This window comes from Pituophis catenifer, unplaced genomic scaffold (assembly GCF_029215685.1).
Source record: "Pituophis catenifer annectens isolate HBS135680 unplaced genomic scaffold, rPitCat1.0.hap2 SCAF_7, whole genome shotgun sequence".
Classification (NCBI taxonomy): Eukaryota; Metazoa; Chordata; class Lepidosauria; order Squamata; family Colubridae; genus Pituophis; species Pituophis catenifer.
Genome location: NW_027256887.1, coordinates 84873456 through 84896540, shown reverse-complemented (window position 1 = coordinate 84896540; position 23085 = coordinate 84873456). Strand labels below are relative to the sequence as shown.

Here is a 23085-nt window from a genome sequence, read left to right as displayed (position 1 = left end):
AGAGTGGGCAGAGGATAAATAATGGGTCAGATGTATTGCATCTTAAATGAAAGCTTACATATTGGGGAGGTATTCCTTCCTTCTTGAATTGCACTTCCTTTTAACATTATTCCTAAAAAAAAAAAAAAACCTATGCTGGATTTCACCTGGAACCAAAGAGACCCTGAGTCTATCAAAAGAGATTGATGCCTATCAGAGGGCAGATGTTACAAGAGAGCCGGTTCCCCCATTCAAATAATAGGATCACTCTGGAAAGCCCATTGGATTATGAATTCAATGGGGAGAGGTAAAAAATTGAAGCTGTTATGGCAATTGGTGTCCATAATCCTTATTCTTGGCTATTATTGGCTCTGATACTCCTTAACTCCAATCCAGCCTTCAGGTGTGAAAGGATAGTAAGAGAAATATTTGTTTATTCTTTATTTACTATTATTATTTCAATAGCCAGGCCCAAAGCAGCCCACAAATAAATTGAGAATTTAATACCACGTCAAACAGCCCTTCCCAACTCTGTGTCTGACTGATGGGCTTCACTCTCCAAGACCATGTGTTCCCTAGAATTTCCTAATACATCCCTACAATCTTAGGTGGGTAAAGGGTGAGATAAAATACCAAAAATTATAAGGCCATACCACAATCCAATCATGTTTTTTAAAAAGAGAGAGAGAGAGACCAATGAATATGTGTTGCAGAATAAAAATATCTTCTGTCATCGCCCCAGGAATCGTAAAAATGATGGCAATCAAGGTGCCGCCCTCCCCCCCCAGGGAAATTCTTCCAGAAATGGAGCAGTTTATTTGAAAAACTTCAAGGGGAGGCTCACCTACTCCCCCCCACATGTTTTTTTTTTATGTGGTAGATCTCTAAACAACTTCTCCCAACAATTCTGTGTAGATAGTCAGCAGTTTGGGAGAAAGAAGTACAGCACCAGTGGTGAGATTCAAAATTTTTTACTACCGGTTCTGTGGGTGTGGCAGGGGAAGGCTACTGCAAAATCCCCATTCCCACTCCACTCCTGGGGGAAGAATACTGCAAAATCCTCATTCCCACCCCACTCCTGGAGGAAGGTTACTGCAAAATCCCCATTCCCACCCCACTCCTGGAGGAAGGTTACTGCAAAATCTCCATTCCCTCCCCACTTCAGGGGAAGGCTACTGCAAAATCCCCATTCCCTCCCCACTTCAGGGGAAGGTCACTGCAAAAACCCCATTCCCTCTCCATTCCTGGGCGAAGGATCCTGCAAAATCCCCATTTCCTCCCAACTCCAGGGGGAAAATTACTGCAAAATCCCCATTCCCTCCCCACTCCAGGGGAAGGTTACTGCAAAATCCCCATTCTCTCCCCATTCCTGGGCGAAGGATCCTGCAAAATCCCCATTTCCTCCCCACTCCAGGGGAAAAGTTACTGCAAAATTCCCATTCCCTCCCCACTCCTGGGGGAAAGATACTGCAATATCCCCATTCCCTCCCCATTCCTGGGGAAGTTACTGCAAAATTCCCATTCCCTCCCCACTCCTGGGCGAAGGATACTGCAAAATCCCCATTTCCTCCCCATTCCAGGGGAAGGATACTGCAAAATCCCCATTCCCACCCCACTCCTGGGCGAAGGATACTGCAAAATCCCCATTCCCACCCCACTCCAGGGGAAGGAACAGCACCCAAAAAAGCCAGGAAGTTGAGAAATTATTCCGAAGTATGTCTTCAGGAAATGGACATTTTAACTAAGAACTATCATAAGATATAGTGGTTTGCAGCATCAACAGTCACCGAAAGGTCCAGGAGAATTGGGAAGATCTCATTGTTGCAGTTCCTCTCACCAAAGGTCGTTTGAGTGACAAAATATTTTTCATCTCCAAAGCAACCCTACAACAAGACTGAAATAAATAAAAGATCATCATTTTCATCCAGGAATGGCAGAACTGGTTGGCCCAAAGTAGCCTTCTTTGAGAACTGTCACATAATAGCTTCTTTTATGAACCTGAATGCAGAGAGTGAGGCATTTAATAACTTCTTAAACAGCTTTCTGGATTTAATAATGAAAACTTTTTAATCTTAAATTAATTCTTAGTTTAATGTTCATTTTATCAATTATATTGTACACCACCCAGATCTTCCCTCTGAGAGAGATGGGCAGTTAGGAAGATAGATGGATGGATGGATGGATGGATGGATGGATGGATGGATGGATGGATGGATGGATAGATAGATAGATAGATAGATAGATAGATAGATAGATAGATGATAGATAGATAGATAGATAGATAGATAGATAGATAGATAGATAGGCAGGAAGGAAGGCAGGCAGACACCAACGTGCAAAGCAGAAGAAAGCAAGGCAGAAATTAGAAATAAGATTGTGTGAAGCCACGTAGTAGAGATAATGCTGATGTCCAGGCAATATGCCAAAGCCGTAATCAGAAATTAGATGGGCTAGTTAATTAAAGCTCAAACAGTTTGCCCATTGACTCATTGGCAAGCATGAGTAGTTCACAAGCACAAGGAAAATCTTAGTAAAGTTAGCCAAGCCCTGAGTAGATAAGCCAGGCAGCATGGTAAGTCAGAGCAATGTAGAATCTCAAAATAACATCTACTGAATTTGATCAAGGGATACAACAACGTGCAAAATGGGAAGCTTAAGAAATGTAAAAGCAATCAAGGGATTTTGAGCGTAGGTACTAGAGGGTAGATACTAGGAGAGATGCGGTGGCTCAGTGGCTAAGATGCTGAGCTTGTCAATCAAAAGGTCGGAAGTTCAGTAGTTCGAATCCCTAGGGCCGCCTAACAGGATGAGCTCCCATTACTTGTCCCAGCTTCTGCCAACCTAGCAGTTCGAAAGCATGTAAAAAATGCAAGTAGAAAAATAGGGACCACCTTTGGTGGGAAGGTAACAGCATTCTGTGCGCCTTTGGCGTTGAGTCATGCCGGCCACATGACCACGAGACGTCTTCGGACAGCGCTGGTTCTTCGGCTTAGAAACGGAGATGAGCACCGCCCCCTAGAGTTGGGAGCGACTAGCACATATGTGCGAGGGGAACCTTTACTTTACCTTACTAGTTCTAGGATCTGTGAATGCATTCGAGTTCAGTTAGAAGGGGAAATTATTGCAGGTGTTATCTAGGTTAGGCCTAGAAGTGACCTTTTATGTCTTGCCCAAGATCATAGAGGCTATGGAAGGAGGAATTACAGAATTATAATGTAGGATGAAGGACTGGGAAACTTTTGATCATTGGATTGTCCAGTAGATAGCCAGTGGATGTTGCTGGAAATCAGATTATGGTTAACAGAATGGAATTAAGCTGCCTCCATGCCAGAGGTGAAATCCTGCAGATTCTGACAGGTTCTGGAGAACTGGTAGCAGAAATTTTGAGCAGTTCAGAGAACCTGCCTCTGGCTGGCCCAAGAGTGGGGTGGGAATGGAGATTTTGCAGTATCCTTCCCCCAGGAGTGGGGAGGGAATGGGGATTTTGTAGTATTCTTCCCCTGCCATGCCCACCAAGCCACACCACGCCCAACAAACCACGCCCACAGAACCGGTAGTAAAAAAAAATTTGGATTTCACCACTGCTCCATACCATCCTTCCTTCAGTTCTAAAGCTTTCCTGGTGCAGAAGCTTGAGAACAATACACTAAACTGTGCTAAACTCTTCAGAGAGAGAACCAAATTGAAGTGTTGTGAGTAGTCTTTTCCAATATAAAAAAATAAATACAAATAAACCTGGAGCAATTTCACTTTTGCAGTTGCAGCTGAAGCTATATCGCACGATTTCAGTACCAAGGAGAGCAAAGCAAATTAAACATTTTAATTTTCCATGTTAATAGTACTAATTGGATTAACCATGCAAGGAGGAAATGGGAGAGTACAGGTATCTGGGCAATTAGTGAAATAATACACAGGGAAGCTAATGAAGAGCTGAGGGTTTTCAGGCTGGCAAGAGCTATTTGAGTCTTCCATGCATAATTTGGAAAGACAAACGCTATTCTGGATTAAGTCAGGGTCTGGTTGAACTGAAGTCTTTTGTTGTTTTAGTAATGGAATATCCTCTATCTACATAACTTCACATGTTGATTCATCCCTAGATTATAATTATACAGTCAACCACAGATTAATGAAGCATGGCATGGCAGAGCATTGCTATGATGGAAAAATGATGGTTATGGTGCGGGGGCTTTTTGCTAAGTTACAGTCAATTTCTGAGGTCCGGAGAGGACATCAGGTTAGGCCCCCAAAGCCCAGAGATCCTACAGACCTGTAGAATTTTAGGATTAAAAGTCACCAAAAAATAGCAATAGCACTTAGACTTATATACCGCTTCACAGTGCTTTTAGAGCCCTCTCTAAGCGGTCTTACTGAGTCAGCCTATTGCCCCCACAATCTGGCTCCTCATTTTACCCAACCACGGAAGGATGGAAGGATAGCAATAGCAATAACACTTAGACTTATATACCGCTTCATAGTGCTTTTACAGTCCTCTCTAAGCGGTTTACAGAGTCAGCCTATTGCCCCCAACAATTTGGGTCCTCATTTTAACCCACCTCGGAAGGCTAGAAGGCTGAGTCAACCTTGAGCCTGGTGAGATTTGAACTGCTAAATTGCAAGCAGCTGGCAGGCAGCAGAAGTAGCCTGCAGTACTGCATTCTAACCACTGCGCCACCATGGCTCATGGATCAGCCTTGAGCCTGGTGAGATTTGAACTGCCAAATTGCAGTTCAACAACCCACATCCTGAAAACAGCTTAGCTATATGATGCCCACATAGCAAATAAGTGCACAGTTGGGAGAAGAAAGCTAGCTTTAAGTATATGAATTTAATTTAATTTAATTTAATTTAATTTAATTTAATTTAATTTAATTTAATTTAATTTAATTTAATTTAATTTAATTTAATTTAATTTAATTATTTAATTTAATTTAATTTAATTTAATTTAATTTAATTTAATTTAATAATTTAATTTAATTTAATTTAATTTAATTTAATTTAATTTAATTTATATGCCACCCCTCTCCGTAGACTCAGGGCGGTGAGTCTTCGGAGAGTGAAAACCTCAGTAATGAAATTGAAATATGGCTTTTTTGAGATTGGCCTGACTGCCGGATTGAGTTAGTTTATTAAAATGGTGAAACCATGAAGCACAGCCTTTACACAGGGGGTAAGGATGATGGTGACAACATATGTGTCATGATGTCTTCATGCAAATGACACAACTTGTATCTCTCACCCGATGTCATGATACAAACGACATTATGTTATTTTCATAATGACATCATATCCATGTGTTGGCATTTTTTTTTTACTTCATTGTGGCTTGTAGTAGGTATCTGTGGCCCCACATCTTTTCAAATTCTAATTATTTTTGGATGACCAGAATTCTTTCTACGGAATACTTAGGAATAACAGAATAACAGAGTTGGAAGGGGCCTTGGAGGTCAAGCAGGATACCCTATACCATTTCAGACAAAAGGATGCCCAATCTCTTCTTAAAAACTTCCAGTGTTGGAGCATCTACAACTTCCGAAGGAAAATGTGTTGAGTTGTATTTGTTTCTTGTTATTGTTTTGTTTTGTTTTTGGCTTTGTGTAGTTTGGTAGACAAAGTTAAAAATAGAATTGAGTAATGTGTACGCTGGCTAAACCAATTAGCAACCACTGGAGGGCCATATAATGCTGGTCCCTGTACTAAAATAAGAAAAATATGAACATCAGGCTTCTATGCTCCTTCTCTCATCTTTCTATGCCACAGCTGTGAAGAGATGTTTATCTTTCCATTTTATATTAGCCATGATTAATTGTCCACACTCCAAAATAATTGATCTGAACTATGGTTTCTTTGAAACAAGGCAGTTGCATACTACACATTGTGAAGATAGATTAATGAACAAGCCATAGTTAACAGTAACTGTAACTTAGTATATATATATACATACATACATACATACATACATACATACATACATACATACATACATATTATATATAAATGGTTTGTCATGAATGGTATAAAATGGTTTGTCGTGAATGCAACTGCTTGAGGACTCCTGGATTGGAGCTGAAAGGTGAAAGGGAAGCAGTATGCTCCCTCCCATATTTATTTATTATTTATTTTATTATTCATATTTCTATGCCGCCCACTCTCCAAGGACTCTGGGCAGCTTACACCAAAGACAGTATACTAAATTGCATATTGCCCCCCAACAATCTGGGTCCTCATTTTACCCACCTCGGAAGGATGGAAGGCTGAGTCAATCTTGAGCCGGTGAGATTTGATCCGCTGATCTGCTGAACTAGCAGTCCGCTGAAGTAGCTGCAGTACTGCACTCTAACCACTGCGCCACCTCGGCTCTGACAAAAATCCAAACTAAATTACAATTACTGTTAACTATGGCTTGTTCATTAATAAATACAAAAAAAGTTAAATCTCAGGTTCATGTTCATTGAGATCTGGGAAGGTCTAGCCTCCTTTTTGTCTAAATTTTCAGTCCAATGAAAATAGTAGTCCTATAGTGGCTTGAGGCAGCAAGCTCCCCATAAAAGAGATTTTGCATCTAGTATTTAACATTTTTTTTTAAAAAAAAATGGATGTTAATCATGCCATCAGAGTTACTTCCGATTTGGTTGCCATTATTTACCAGTCTCTTAACAGAGATGCTGGCCTTTACAAAGTTATACATTCCAAAGTACACAGCTTGAAATAATAGCTTGCAGATATTAAAGTTCTCTTGTCGTGCTGAAGATAACACAGAATCTAAGTTAAGATAGCATTTCAATTGAGATAACAAGTATAATAGATGCATTCTTAAATCCGTTCTCTGACAGTCCGTGTACATTTTTTTTTGGATCTGGTCTGTAAGAGGAAATTGCTTTGAGAAACCTTTTCCCAGTCAATCACTTATCTGTATTGAAAGATTAGAAGGCAGTTTTACGGGGGGGGGGGGAGTATAGAAAATGCAGAAACCCAGGTTTTTTGAGCTTTACTAAAATTTCCGATGTTTGAGAAGCAGGTTGCTGAAGGATTAGCTTTATAACTCTGGCGGCCGAGAAGTCCAGATAGAAAAGTCTCACAACATTTAGGTACTTCTCATTTGGCAAATTATGTATGCGTTTTTCATTTCCAGACTTTTTGATTTTATAAAGCAAAGCTCCAGCTGTGATGTTTTGTAATTATAAAACATTGCATCACAAACCTGAGCGGTGCAATGATTTAGAGGTGCTCGCCTCCCACTCGGAAGGTTGAGAGCTCAATCTAGAAAGTGACAGATGTTTCTCTATCAGGGCACAAAGAGAAAATATCTGCTACGAACTCCATGTAGGCGTCAGGAAGGGCATCCAGCCAGTAAATGCTCAGCTCCATTCAGTCGCCCCGACTCCACCCTGAATCTAAGGATTACGGGGTTGTGAAAAAAGGGAAAAAATGCACCACAAACCTATCAATGCCACTTTTCACATTCTGCAGATTTTTTTTTAGGCTGGTATCCTTCACCAGATAAGCACCCAGCATCATGTTGGGGAAGGCTGATGTAAAATGTGTGTGTGTGTGTATACACACACAGTATATATATTTGTTTTCTTTCCTTTTCGTAGGCTTTATGTGTATTTCTCTTTAGCCAGGTTCTTCCTACGTAAACCAAGATTGGGTTGCATAAAAATCTTGGTTTACGTAGGAAGAACCTGGCTAAAGATATATATGTAGGTCTTTGGTTATTCGGGTTTTCTCCTGCGTAAAATTGGAAGTGTCTTGGCGACGTTTCGACGAAGTCTCATTCGTCATCTTCAGGCTGGTGTTTTCAGCTTCGTGCTTCTAGGAGCAATGTGTGATCGCAGCTGTTTCTTCCTTTTAACTGCCAGTGGGGGTGGGAGCTGATTGGGTGGGAGCTGATTGGGTGGGAGCTTGGCTGTGTTCTGATTGGGTGGAGGTGTGTTCTGATTGGTTGGGGGCTTGGCTGTGCTCTGATTGGATTGGACTTCGTCAAAACGTCGCCAAGACACTTCCAATTTTATGCAGGAGAAAACCCGAATAGCCATACACACAGCCTGGAAACTGCCCATTCAGATGCCACTTTGAGGTATGTTCTCCCACATATCCAAAATATATATGATTGGTTTTTTAAGCTGTCCCTCAATGAAAGTTCTCTAGGCAGACGTGTTTAAATTGCCATTGTTTCCCTCAAGGTATAATAACAGCAGCCCTGCTTGGACTCCAGTTTTATCATTGAATCATCTAATTTTTAACCACTGCCAGGTTAATCAACTCTTAATATTATGCGTGCTTCAAACCGATTTGGAAAAAATGCTTTGGATCTTGCACGAGTACAGCGCTTCTCTGCAAGACATTTAAGAAACCTGAACTTTCTTTTCAGACTGCATCAGTCTGGGGGGGGAAAGAAAAGACTGGATTGCTGAAAGCTATTGCAGCATTTTTCAGACTGAATACAAAACTCTGAAAAAAAAATATTGTGCTGCATGAACGGATAGCAGCTCCCAAGGCATCGGCAGGGCTAGAGATTCAATCAATATCACAGCTGCAGCCATGCCTTGCGCCAAAAGGGCAGAACATCAAATACCTGGCCGTAGTCACCATCTTGAATTTCTTTTTTTTTTTTACATTCCTTCCCCATGGATGCCCTGAGGGAGATGTTCAGTTCATCAAAGCTCCAAAACATTTCTTCGTTTTCAAAATGGTAGGCTAGGTAGCCCTTAATAAAAAAAATGGAAATTAGAGCCAAAAGTCTAAATCCAGTTGTTTGCCTCTACACATCCAACTACCGTGTTTCCCCGAAAATAAGACCCTGTTTTATGTTTTTTTTTGAACCCCGAAATAAGCACTTGGCCTTATTTTCGGGAAGGTCTTATTATTTTGGGGCACATGGAGCAAGACGGGGCTCCTCTTGCTGTCTTACCTGATTTTTCCAACTCTATCTCCCTAACCCTAACCAGAGGAAATGGTGGGGACTGGCTGTGCATGTGTTTTAATATTTTCGGGGAGGGCTTATTTTCAGGGGTGGCTTATTTTAGCGCATGCTCTCAAAAGCCCGATTGGGCTTATTATCTGGGGAGGTCTTATTTTAGGGGAAACAGGCTAGTTCTTGGCTACCTCCATTGCTTAGCTCTGGTATATTTTTTGTTGCAGTTCTTTCAATTGCCAGTTTTTAGTTTCTTGCCAGCTCTAAAAAAGCTCTACATAAAATTTAGATTTTTCTTGCCAAACCTCGATCCTTAGTACTCTCTGAGATTGGTTGTTTTCTTGCAGAACTTTCATTACCAAGCTAAGTTTGCTGAGTACTCATGATAGCAATAGCAGTTAGACTTATAACTTTGAACGGTCACTAAGTGAATGTTGTAAGTCAAGGACTACCTGTATTCCCTGCCTTCAGCCTTCTGATTTTCTTTAACACAATAGCAATAGCACTTAGACTTATATGCCGCTTTACGGTGCTTTACAGCCCTCTCTAAGCGGTTTACAGAGTCAGCATATTTCCCCCAACAATCTGGGTCCTCATTTTACTGACCTCGGAAGGATGGAAAGCTGAGTCAACCTTGAGCCTGGTCAGATTTGAACTGCCAAATTGCAGTCAGCAGTAGTAGCCTGCAGGACTGCATTCTATTTATTTATTTATTTATTTTATTTAATATAATTTATATGCCGCCCTATCTCCATAGGACTCAGGGCAGCTCACAACAATTAAAACAAACCAATAAAAACATAAAATACATACATAAACAAATATTAAAACCCGTTAAAATAATCGAAAACCCCCTCAGTGCAGGCTAGGCGCCACGAACAGCCATGTTTTTAATTCGCGGCGGAAGGTGCGGAGGTCAGGAGCCAGCCGGAGCCCCAGGGGGAGTTGATTCCAAAGGGTGGGCGTGCCCACAGAGAAAGCTCTACTCCTGGGGGCCGCCAGCTGACATTGTCTAGCTGATGGTACCCAGAGCAGGCCCTCCCTGTGAGAACGCACCGGGCGATGGGAAGCTGTTGCTGGTTGCAGATGGTCCACCAAGTATCCTGGGCCTAAGCCATGTAGAGCTTTATAGGTCATTACCAGCACCTTGAACCTCACCTGGAGGGCAACTGGCAACCAATGCAAGCTGCGCAGGCACCATCACGCTCTGATGATGTTACTTAGTTTGGGTAATGAAAGGTCTGCAAGAAAACAATCCAAGCTCAGAGAGCACCAAGGATCCCGCATTTCAACCCTGAGCTACAAATATTCTCCTTTATCGATAGACAAGCTTGTTTTTTACATTTAGAATGTCAGAAAGAGCCTAATGGGTTTGTCCAAGTCTTGCATAATAAGGTGGAGCCTGCTTCAAACTGTTTCAGAAGAAGTTCTTCTGATCTTTCGTAAGGTCGGTGCCTTCTGAGGGAACTTGCCTGCTTTAATGAATTTAAGGTCCAAAGTACTTCTTCTGAATCATTTTGAAACTCAACTATTTAGTCCTACAGTGACCAGCTAAGAAATCCAGAGAGATCTGCCACTCATGTTCCTCAAACCATAGCCTATTGGCTTTGCTACTGGAGTTCAATTACACAATCGCCATCAAAGTTTTCTCTGTCCTACATATTGTCCCTTTTCATGAGGCTGTTGAAAGATGGCAATAATTGCATTTAACTTGACAGATATAGAAGGATGCTTCATTCGTTCGTTTGTTCTTGTGAGATCTGCTAAGCCTAGCATCTCTTGGCACCGGGTTGAAATTGTGGTAAATGCATAAAATGTTCCTTATTGATTTCTCTTTGTCATTCTGTACACTGCTCACAGCTTCATGCCTGTGCTGAGTGATGGCCAAATTGCGGTGCGCAATTAATTCCCTCTTAAAAACTTCAAGGGGAAAAGAACAGAAAAGAAGATTTTAGACAGGGGGAATAACAGCCCCATTTCAAGTTCTCCTACTCCCTTCCTACAAAGTTTATTTAGACATACCTGTAACATTTCCTCACCCTAACCCATATCCTTGGTTGCTGTTATTGATGGTAGTTTATGGCCACAAGTAGGTATCAAGATATTGCTAAAATATATTAATGTATACAGGTAGTCCTCGAATTATGACCACAATTGACCCCAAAATTTATGTTGCCAAGGGAGACAGTTGTTAAGTGAATTTTGCCCCTTTTTACCACCTTTCTTGCACAGTTGTTAAGTGAAACACTGCAGCTGTTAAGTTAGTAACACGGTTGTTAAGTGAATCTGGCTTCCCCATTGGCTTTGCTTGTCCGAAGGTCGCAAAAGGGGATCACATCACCCAGGGACACTGCAACCGTCATAAATATGAGTCGGTTGCCAAGCATCTGAATTTTGATCACATGGCCATGGGGATGCAGCAATGGTCGTAAGTGTGAAAAACGGTCATAAGTCACTTTATCCAGTGCCATTGTAACTTTGAACGGTCACTAAATGAACTGTTGTAAATCGAGGACTACTTCTATATGGAATCCACTTTTTTTTTTTTAAGCAGGAATGTCTGCCGAGCGTAAGTTCCTTTATTACGGAATGATAGCAATTTCTTCTGCCATATGTCCCTGTGTCCATTTATGGGTACTCTGTAGGAAATTAGTACAAGGATTGCAAGTCTCTTCCATATGGCTACTGATGCATAAATCCCGACCCTTAGACATATTGTGATCTGGGTATCAAGAGCTAATTATTCCCTTGACATTAGCTGAAACTAATTAACTTCCTTATCTGCTAAATTATATCCACGTTTGGAGTTTCTTTGCTGAAAGCTTTTCCTGGGGAAAATGCTAATTGTAGCCATGTGAACCCGTTTCGCTCTCTCTGTCTCTCTCATTCACACACACACACACACACACACACACACACACAGAATTTCTGCTTTCAACACATGCCACGTGTTCCCTGTAATTAAGTAATACCCCCATGTTAATTATTCCTGTATTGCCTACATCAGTGATTCTCAACTTTGGCAACTTTAAGATGGGTGGACTTCAAACTCCCAGAATTCCCCAGCCAGCTTTGCTTTGGCTGGGGAATTCTGGGAATTGAAGTCCACTCATCTTAAAGTTGCCAAGGTTGAGAATCGTTGGCCTATATCATATCGGGCAGGAAGTTCACTTGTCCTTCAGAAAGTTTCAAAGCAGGGTTATGGAAGCGGGGAAACCGGATGCCAAAAAAACAGCAGCAATCCCTCTGAACGGGAATAGTGAAGATGGGACGGTGGAGCGAAAGAGGGAAACAGGTGCCAATAACCCCAAGCATTTATTTGTACAAGATGAGAATGTCCAGCTTTAACGCAGATATGAGAATGAACTATGGGTAACCCTTGTTTCTCTGCTTTATAATGAGTAATGTTTTTAAAGAGAGATGATGTCGAGACTGATGGTAAATTTGGACCTCTTTAATTTTAGTGCACAGCTTCAATACGGAGTCTAGCCGAGGTACTGTAGACCATTTACCATTTTACTCATGCACCTATTTGTCTAACGTAAATTATATAAAGTTGTTGTTCTGCTTTGAGTAATGTATTAAATGTGTCGGAAATGATGACAGGAGAAACTTGTCAGGTGTCTACATTGTTCAGTCATCAACAGGTCCCGTTCCCCCACCCTCCCCCGTGAGCCATCAGCATCCCTTGGTAAACAATTTGGGTTTTCAAAACTGACAATAGCGCCAAGCCACAACACGAAGTTTTGGAAGCGAATCGATTTCTCTGTGAAATATCACAGAGGTTCTAGTTGACGCAATATGCACCGATAGACGTTTTAATGAACTAATGGGGTATGGATTTGAGTTTAGGCAGACACAGCTACCTTCTCCATCTGAGGCGAGAGAGGAAGAACAAATTGCCTTTACAAAAACAGGAGCCGGTCTCAAAAAAATCTCCTGCTTTTTATTGACAATTTTTTTTAAAAAAAGAAAAGAAAATCCCTCCGCTTAATTTATTCTAATCCAAAAATCACATGCAGAACTTGAAAAAATAATAATAATAATAAGAGACATGGAATAAAACACCTTGACACAAACCCTAGAACAGGGGTCTCCAATCTTGGCAACTTTAAGACTTGTGGACTTCAACTCCCAGAATTTTAGGAATTGAAGTCCACAAGTCTTAAAGTTGCCAAGGTTGGAGACCCCTGCTCTAGAACAGTAATTCTCAAGCTTTCTTTCCACCAAGGACCCCCTTTAAATACCTTTTGTGGCCACAGGCCATGGTCAGGGTCCCCCAAGACTTAAGATTTAAATCATCACATTTCTTCAAGTCTTTGCAGAACCCTTGTGATGATATGGCCCCCTTCTCGGGGTCCAAGGACCACAGGTTGAGAACTACTGCCATACCTAGAACTTAAAATGCAAAATAAAATAAACATAAATCTTTACTAAAAAAAAATTGGCCCCCTTAAATCCTGCTAACCAGCAAGCCATGTGTGAGACACATAACAACTTGTGTAAATTGTGCATTGATTGGAGATAATAAAGTCAACCTTCTTGCTTGAAAGACGTCTTCAAAAAGGGCCCAATCAACGTCCTACAAATATCTTCATTATATGAATGACATATAGGACATGTCATCTACTGCCTTTCTGTAGTTTAGCTTTAAGAATGCACTCCGCCATTTTTAAAGTCTTTTTTAAAAATCCAACTTTTTCCCACTAGATAGCTTTAGGCAAATAATACCTTTTCTGCTGACAGAAATGTCAGGGGAAATGGAACCCTCTCCCCCCCCCACCCCTTAACCAGAAGGAGAAATGCAAATTGAAATGGCATTGCCAACCCTGAATGAGAAGTAACCTAACCAAGAAATAATGAAGTAAGGATTAGACTCAGCGGGCATCCTTTGGAACACAATGCTGAAATGGCTGAGCCTTAATTCTCAATCTATGTCAGGGTTTCTCAATCTTGACAATTTGTAAGATGTGTGGACTTCAATTTTTTGGTGCGGCTCTTGAAAAAAAATAGGATTGCCAACAGGATCACCAATGTCCGTTGACGGATATGGCACAAGAAGAAGGAGAAGAAGGACTTCAACTCCCAGAATTCCCCAGCCATCCTGGTGCAGCTGGGGAGCTTTGGGAGGTGAAGTCCACACATCTTTAAATGGTCAAGATTAAGAAACATTGTTCTGTACCAACATTAATCCTACTTAATGCTAAACAAATACATACTAAATGATAATCTTCTGGTTCTGCCCTTCAAATAAGGGGAACATAAGAGGATTCATTCATTCCTCTTTATGGAAGAGAAAGCATAGCTCTTGAAGCTGATTTGCAAAAACATGACTTGCAAAGCACTTCAGTTATTATTGCCTGGACTGCCTCTTGTTCAATTAAAATCTTATTGACTTCTTCTTTTTTTCCCAACTTGGTATTCTTACCAGGTATACATGGAGGAAGGCCAAAAGGAAGCTAGTGGTATTGTCAGTGTTCAAATTGATTCCCCTAAAATAGCTGGACTGTAAAATGGATTCTTCATTTGGCTCACTGATCCCAGGGGCAGTGATACCAATTTGAAAAAAAAGAAAGAAAAAAGCCCACTCTGAGCTTGTTTTAAGTTTCTTGCTCAGTTCCATGACAATACTGTGCTTCAGTCTCTCTGCATTCAGCTTCCTTTGTTTAGAAGCCTTTTAAAATTGTAACAGTCATCATCATCATCATCATCATCACCATTTTTGGAGGCAATTGAGGGAGCTGGGCTGCTATTTCATTTCTTAATATTTTTTTTTTAGTTTGGAAGCCCATATTTTAAATACTAGGCTAAAAGGCTTAGAAATCAAGGTCTTTTCAGCATTGCATCCCAAGCCAAATTTGTTGTATTAAGCAAAGCTTTCAATGCATCCCAGCACTGCTATGAAATCAACTTGGATTTGCATTATTTCACAGCCCTTTTCTTGCAAGGCACTCTGGGAAATGTCAATTTCAAAGGGTAATTAAAAAAGAAAAAGAAAGCAATGTTAAAAGCAATGCGTACAGCAGTGTTGCTAAATCCCACCATTTTGATATAAAGGCTACAAACTCACCCGCTTCCCATCAAACTCTGTCAGACAACGTAAGGTCTTCCTTATGTTTTTAAGCCAAATTCCCAGCATCCCTATTCATTGACCATGCTGATTGAGGATGATGAAGTCTGTAGTCCAATGCAGATTGAAGGCACCAGATAAGGAACCCAGCCGTTGCCTTTTCTAGCATAGTCGAAAATGATGTAGTCTTTCAAACTAGGGTTCATATAGATTCTCGGAAGGCATTTGAGAGGCCAACTTTTCTTCTTGTTTCTAAAATATTCCAGTGTTCAATGCAGTTTGCCCTTCTCCAGTCTGTACTGGTGTATTTTGGCCTCACAAATCCCATTTCCAGCTCTCACGTTGAGGAGGATTGCCAGTACAGATGGCCTCGATTTACAACTGAGCCAAAATTGAGACATTTAAGTGAATTTTGTCCCATTTTACAACCATTCTTGCCACAATTGTTAATTGAACCACAGCAGCTGTTAAGTTAGTAACAAGATTGTTAAGTGAATCTGGCTTCCCCATTGACTTTGCTCGTTGGAAGGTCGCAAAAGGTGAATCACATGAGCCTGGGACGCTGCAACTGTCATAAATATGAATCAGTTGGCCAGTGTCTAAATTTTGATCATGTGACCATGGGGAGGCTGCAGTGGTTGTAAGTATGAAAAATGGTCCTAAGGCACTTTTTCCAGTGCCGTTGTAACTTCAAACGGTCACTAAACGAATGTTTGTAAATCGAGGACTATCTGTATCTGCAGATCTTACCTCTCATGCTTATTTAAACTGCCCATCTCTGGAAATGACACAGTAATCCAAAATAGCCAACATCAAATTAAACCCACCGGGGTTAGGACCAGTAATAAATGCACGTTCACTTTTGTATCATCCCACCAAGCTAAGCCAAGGAAGAAGATTGATATGAGTTGGGCTCCCATCAGTCTTCCCTCCTGCACAAATAGGATGTCAGTGAAGAATCAGTTGTGAAAGTGATGCTTAACTTACAGAAGAATAAAAGACATCCTCACTGAACTTAATCCCTGTTGATAATATGGACATGTCCATATAATTTTCTTCGGCTACAATACCTTTACCATTGCATTTTTCCAAAAGAACTCACCGGAAAATAAGCCCTAGCATGATTTTTCAGGATGCTCGTAATATAAGCCCTACCCAAAAATAAGCCCCAGTTAAGATCGTCAGCAGACAGGCATTTAATACTGTATTTCCCCCAAAATAAGACCTAACCAGAAACTAAGCCATAATGCGTCTTTTGGAGCAAAAATTAATATAAGACCCAGTCTTATTTTGGGAAAAACACGGTAGGTACAATTCTGCTTTGGTTTTTTGTTTTTGTTTTTTTTTGAGATCAGCCCAAATCAGCTAAGAGCTGCAATCTGTAGAGAATCCTTGAGGCAATTATTTGACTGTAGAGAAGATTGAATTTAATGTACACAGATAAAAGGGAAGCTTTTTCACAACGCACAAAACCAATAAGTTGCCTAGATGCATAAAATGTTGACATGAGACCGTTTCCGTAGAAGCGCCTTATGTTTCCAAAAAAAAAAAAAAAGATGAGTAAAATGTTATCCTAGTGATCGTAAAATGATGGAGATGGTCATCCATTGGCAGAAGACACCAATGGATGGAAAGATTATAGTAGTTACTAACTTCCCAAAAATGCCCAAGTCCCAAAGAAGGATGGCTTTTACAATGTTGCTTTCAAGAAAGGATATCATTGATCTGGTCTCCACTCCAGGTTACCAGATAATGATCTTCTCATAGAACTTTAGGAGTTCTAAACATGAAGTGTTTAGAACATCAGGACTGCCCAACAGTCTCCTGTCAAACTTCTCCAATGTCCCCTTCAATTAAAATAAGGAGTACGTTAAGTCACCAACCATAAGCCTTTCTCCTAAATTCTGCCCTTCCCCACAACCTCACCTGAAATCTGGAGATAGGAAGAGACTGCAGAACCTCAAAGAAGAAGACCTAATTGGTGTCTCAATTTAGTTAGGCGGAGAAAGCAGACTTATTTGCCTAAACTTAAGCACCGAAGGAAGTATCGGAGGTTAGAAGCTTAAACCTGAACATAAGAATCAGAATAAATCATCATTAAAGACCCAGAATCATGGGTATTTGGGTTTCAAATAGTGCCACCCAGAAGGGAGGGGGATTTGTCAATCTGCAAGATGGTGGGTGAGATGTAATGCAGAGCTTGAATCACAACACCAACCTAACCATTTAAGACAGGGTTTCCCAAATTTGCTAAAGTTCTTTAAGTCATGTGAATTTCAACTCCCAGAATTCCCCAGCTAGCTATGTTGACTGAGGAATTCTGGGAGTTGAAGTCCATGTGTCTTAAAGTTGCCAAGGTTAGAAAACTATGATTTAAAAGGTTGTGTAACCCCCTCTCTGAAAACCCAAGATCTCTGAACTGTGGTTGCTTCACGGATTTGACACATTTTGGTGGCGGAACGAAGCCTTATTCTCACATTATACAATGAAATAGAACAAGTCGCTCATGTGTTCAGTTAGCTGAGTTTATTCAGAACGATCTAAAGTCAATTTTAAGACCCATCAGGATTGATATACAAGCCCAGGTTCCTCTAAGCATACAGTTTGATTTCCAGTCTTATTTCTATTGTAGGTATTGCTATGTCAATGACCAAAGAGACTTAATTTGGTTTAATTCAATCACTAATGGTGGTGGTTGCTAATGAAGCAAGTGGAAGTTTTACTGTGATTTTAAATAAACAAGTTTGAATGCTTAGACATAAGTTATGAGGATCTTTAAGGGACCCTGTTAAATGTAAATTAAAATATAAGCAGTCTTGCCTATTTCCAATCCTGTTCTTTAGAGCAGCATTTTCTCAATTCTGGGAACATTTAAGATGAGTGGACTTCAACTTCCAGAATTCCACAACCAGCATACTAACTGTGGAATTCTGGGAGTTGAAGTCCGCCGCTTCTAAAGGTCCCAAGGTTGAGAAACGCTGCTTTTAAAGAATGAGGAAAATAGCCATATTGTGGTCATTTTCCCACTGAGTCTCAGCCTTCCCTCTCCCTCCCTCCCCTCCCCCAATTTTCCTTTCCTTCTCCCTCCCGATGATCAACTCAGCTCTGCTGAAGCAAATCAGTTAGGGAATTGGGTTATTTTTGTTTTTGTTTTTTATTTTCACTTTTTTATTTTTTTTGTTTGTTTTTCTTTTCTTTTCTTTTTTTAATTTATGTACTACAGAGAACAGTGTCGTCTTGTGGCCGTTCTCGTAGACTGTGTTGGTTTAACAAGCGTCCAACCCTTTTTGTCTTTGTTGTTCTTTTCTTTTCTTTTCTTTTGTTCTTTCTTTTTTTCTTTTTTTCTTTTTTTTTCTTTTTTTGTCTTTCCTGCTCCCTGCCCCCTGTTCCCACAGGCTGTGCGTTTGTCACGTTTTCGACAAGGGCAATGGCACAGAATGCAATCAAAGCTATGCACCAGTCCCAGACCATGGAGGTACTGTATCATATGCCCTTTCATTGTTTTTTTTGTGCATATGACTGAGAATGTAAAGCTGTGCTCTCTTGGAGAAGATCAGATGTATGACAGTCCTAGGCAAACCTTCCAAGTTCACTAAGCCCCATTTCCCCCCTTACATCTCTCTCCCCACCTCCCAACTCTTTTGTTTCTGGGACATTTGCTTCTCTTAATGATCTGAGAACAGATCACTCTGTTGTTGTGCCCTCCTTTTAGTGGCATTCAGATTTTTTTAAAAAAAAAAGTTTGTTGACATGTCATTTTGCTGTCTGGCATTTAGGGTGCTGATTTACCCGAGAATAATTTTTGATTTTAAAAAAAAAACTAATAACAAAGCTGGCCTTTGCAAGGCTGCCAAGCCTAAACTCGAATTGGCCAAGTACAGCCAAAAAGGCATATATATATGTATATATATATATATATTCTTTCCTATCTGTTTAGAAGTATCCCCTTATTCCAAGGGGCTAGTAAACATTCACATTAGGCCCACATGAAACGAATTGCTAGAGACAGCAAACTTTGATTCCATCATTGACTTGACATATTCAAGTTTAAATTATCCCTGCATTTTCAATTTTATTTTTTTTATTTTTTTAAAAAAAGGAGCTCCCTCCAGCCCAGTCCATGATTTTTCAGAATTTTGCACACACACACACACACACACACACACAAAATGCCTCATGAGTTGACTGTGTCTTATTCTGGATCTTCTGAATTAATCATTTAAGACAGCATGTTCTATTGTATTCTGTACTGTGTATCTGTGTATTAATTAATTCTTCTTAAGCATTTGGATGTAATGTGCACTTTTTTCTTGCTTTTTTTTTTTTAAAAAAAAAACCCTCTTGAGATGAGGAACGTTCAAATATATATGCAAAAAATATATATTTTGCAAATGCTCTAACCTCCCAAAGCATGCTGGGAACTAAAATCCCAAAATTATTTGGTCTGTGTCGTTGAATGGCTTTGTGTGATGAGCAAAGAAAGAAAACAATGAAAATATTTTTTTTAAAAAAATGCATGGAAATGTCTTACGTATTCTTGAGAAACACTGATATTGGCATTGCAGTGTCCGTTGTTCTCCAGCCTTCATTTGAAATTATTTCGATATTTTATAATCAATTTGTCTTTCTTTTCAGTGCTATCCATTTTTTTTAGATTGTATTAGACGTGATGCTTGCCACAGAAAAGAATGCAATTCACTCGAAAAGACGCATGCTTCTGTGTGCAGAATATTATATACTGTATATATATATATATATATATTATATTATAATATAATATATTATATATATATAATCTCCATCCTTTTATGTGGCCTGCTTTTAATATTTTAGCGAGTTTATTCTATTATGTTTTGCCTAAAGACAAAAGGATGGATATAGATAGATAGATAGATAGATAGATAGATAGATAGATAGATAGACAGATAGATAGAGTATACTTCGCATATCTTTGATTGAAAATTTCAGACACTTGAATTCGATGTTTATTTGCCTAAGTTTTAAAAACTTATGATAATTTTGCGAGGAAAAAAACCCCAAAACGATACTAAGGATTCTGACTTGGTTCCCTGAGAACTAATCCATTTGGGGGGGGGGGGGGAAATTCCCACAGATCTTGGCTACACTGGCAAAGTTGGATGGGACTTGAAGCTTCCTGCTCCTAAGGCATGGCACCCTTCTAGATGCATATTGATCTTGTGGAAGCATGTTAGATTAGCAGAGATGCCAAATTGTGTCCGGTACAATTACAACAACTGAATTGGCTGTTGTGCCAGGATACAGAATGGTGGCTCATTGACAAAGAGATAAGGTAACAGAAGACAGGATTAGTTGTGAAAGTGCTATTATCACCTGCCGGTGGCGGGGTGGGAATCATTCAACTGTTCACACAGGGCGTTTTGTATATTACAAAATTATAATTTTTCTCCTACAGGATAGTAGATCTATGAGGGATATTTCCCACATTATGTTTTGGCCAGTTTCCTTTGAGTTCTCTCCATTCTGGTATGATCAACAAGCAGTTCTCCAATCTCATTTTTACAGCAATAGAGGCAGTCCAATATATAGAGATCCACAGTTTTGGATGTGCTTTTAATACTGGAAAAAAAAAATTGTTTGGTCCAATCCCCAGTTAATGCAAAAAGGTTGAAGATGGAAGTTTCATAGAAGGAGAAGGAGAGAGGGCTTTATGCGCCATCTTGTTGAGTTTCTTTCAGAGTTGGCAACTTTAAGATGTAACAGTAACAGAGTTGGAAGGGACCTTGGAGGTCATTTTTTCATTTCATTTTCATTTTATTAAATTTGTATACCGCCCTACTCCCGAAGGACTCAGGGCGGTGAACAGCCATGAAATAAAACATATAAATACAAAATTTAAAATAGAGATAAAACCAATTAAATAAATTTGGCTGAACCGTTTTAAAACCCCAATAATTTAAAACCAAATTTAAAATTCCCATTTAAAAGAGGAAAAGTTTAGGTCAGGCCGGCTTGCTGGAATAGGAACGTCTTAAGCGTGCGACGGAAGGTACGCAGATCCGGAATCCTCCGTATCTCGGGGGGGAGCTCGTTCCAGACAGTAGGTGCCCCCACAGAGAAGGCTCTCCCGCTGGGGGCCGCCAGTCTACATTGTTTGGCCGACGGCACCCGGAGGAGCCCCTCTCTATGGGAGCGTACTGGTCGGTGGGAGGCTATTGGTGGTAGCAGGCGGTCCCATAAATAACCAGGTCCTAAGCCATGGAGCGCTCTAAAGGTGATGACCAAAACCTTGAAGCGCACTCGGAAGACCACCGGGAGCCAGTGCAGCTCGCGCAGGAGAGGCGTTACATGGGAGCGCCACGTCGCTCCCATCACCACCCGCGCGGCCGCACTCTGCGCCAGTTGGAGCCTCCGAGTGCTCCTCAAGGGGAGCCCCATGTAGAGAGCGTTACAATAGTCCAGACGGGAGGTGACGAGGGCATGAGTGACCGTGCGTAACGAGTCCCGATCCAGAAAGGGACGCAACTGGCGAATCAGGCGAACCTGATGAAAAATCCTCCCGGTCACGGCCGTCAAGTGCTCTTCTAAAGACAGCCGTGAATCCAGGAGGACACCCAAGTTGCGAGCCCTCTCCGTGGGGGCCAATGCTTCGCCCCCAATAGTCAGCGATGGCACCAGCTGACTATATTGGGACGTCGGAAACCACAGCCACTCGGTCTTGGATGGGTTGAGTCTGAGCCTGTTTCTCCCCATCTAGATCCATACGGCCTCCAGGCACCGGGACATTACTTCAAGGGCATCGTTGGGGTGGTCTGGGGTGGAGATGTACAGCTGGGTGTCATCAGCGTACTGATGGTACTCCACCCCGAAACCACGGATGATCATCTAGTCCAACCCCCTGCTCACACAGGAGACCTGTACTAGGGATTCGAACCACCAGCTAGTCACCTAGTAACCTAGTCAGGCATGTCTGAACTTTAACTACCGGAATTCCCCAGCCAGTGGTGTTCCTAGAATCCTCTTAAGCATGCCGGCTGAGGAATTATGGGAGTTGGTGTACACACACCTTAAAGTTGCCAACTTTGGAAAATATTGCTCTAATTCAGCGCCCTTGGATAAGGCAATTGCAGATCAAAAGCACCCTCTTTTAACCATGTGGTTCCTTTTTAAAATTACTTTTTGTCATCAGCATATTTTCCTAATGTTCGGTTGAAAGCAAGCCTCCTGTCATTTAAAGCTATTAGTTCCATTCCTGCTCTCTAGGATAACCAGGAAAGTGTCTTTATCCTTTTCTAAGTAACAGCACCTCACGAGGCTGATGGATGCTGTATATACGTAGCATGAATGAAACATATTTCATTATTCCATGCTGCTTGGTTAATATTTGAAGGAAGACGGCGCATTCAACCAGAAAAAAAATGTGAATAAGGGAAGGAGGGGCATCCTGAATGGGTGCTCTGCTCGAATCTGAAGCATCCTGTACTGATAATCAGTCCACTGATGATGTTACCTAGTTGGGTAATGAAATGTCTGCAGGGAAACCACCAAGCTCAGCGAGCACCAAGGACCCCATAATTCAATTTTGAGCTACAAATATTCTATAGAAGGAATAGAGTAGAGTAGAGTAGAGTAGAGTAGAGTAGAGTAGAGTAGAGTAGAGTAGAATAGAATAGAATAGAATAGAATAGAATAGAATAGAATAGAATAGAATAGAATAGAATAGAATAGAATAGAATAGAATAGAATAGAATAGAATAGAAACCTCACTCTCTTCTTGTATTGATGATGTTACCTAGTTGGGTAATGAAATGCCTGCAGGGAAACCACCAAGCTCGGAGAGCACCAAGGACCCCCTTTTTTCAACCCTGAGCTACAAATATTCTCCCTTATTGATTTGCTCTAATCTGAAAAGCTGCTTCCATTGTATCTTTCATCACACCACATCCTGTCAGTCATAGTTTATGCAAAACCATCTACTACGCAGCATATATTTGCCCAGGGAAGAAAGTCCTTCTGTCCGGTACTGTAGGACTTTATCACTGTACAGGTAGTCCTCGACATACAACCACAATGGAGCCCAATATTTCTGTTGCTAAGCGAGACAGTTGCTGTGAGTTTTCCCCCCCATTTTGCAACCTTCCT

At 40.8% G+C, this 23085-nt stretch overlaps 1 protein-coding gene across 11 annotated transcripts in view; it reads left to right on the top strand.

The window, feature by feature from the left end:
- CELF2 (CUGBP Elav-like family member 2) overlaps positions 1-23085 on the top strand; it is a 363207-nt gene that overhangs the window by 278773 nt on the left and 61349 nt on the right. For 7 of the 11 annotated variants that reach the window (XM_070947538.1, XM_070947536.1, XM_070947543.1 and 4 more), the window contains exons 6-7: positions 12359-12388; positions 18360-18439. In XM_070947538.1, coding sequence (XP_070803639.1) covers positions 12359-12388; positions 18360-18439 — 110 coding nt within the window. The remainder of the gene's footprint in view (positions 1-12358; positions 12389-18359; positions 18440-23085) is intronic. The other 4 variants (XM_070947540.1, XM_070947548.1, XM_070947547.1 and 1 more) reach the window with 1 other exon arrangement.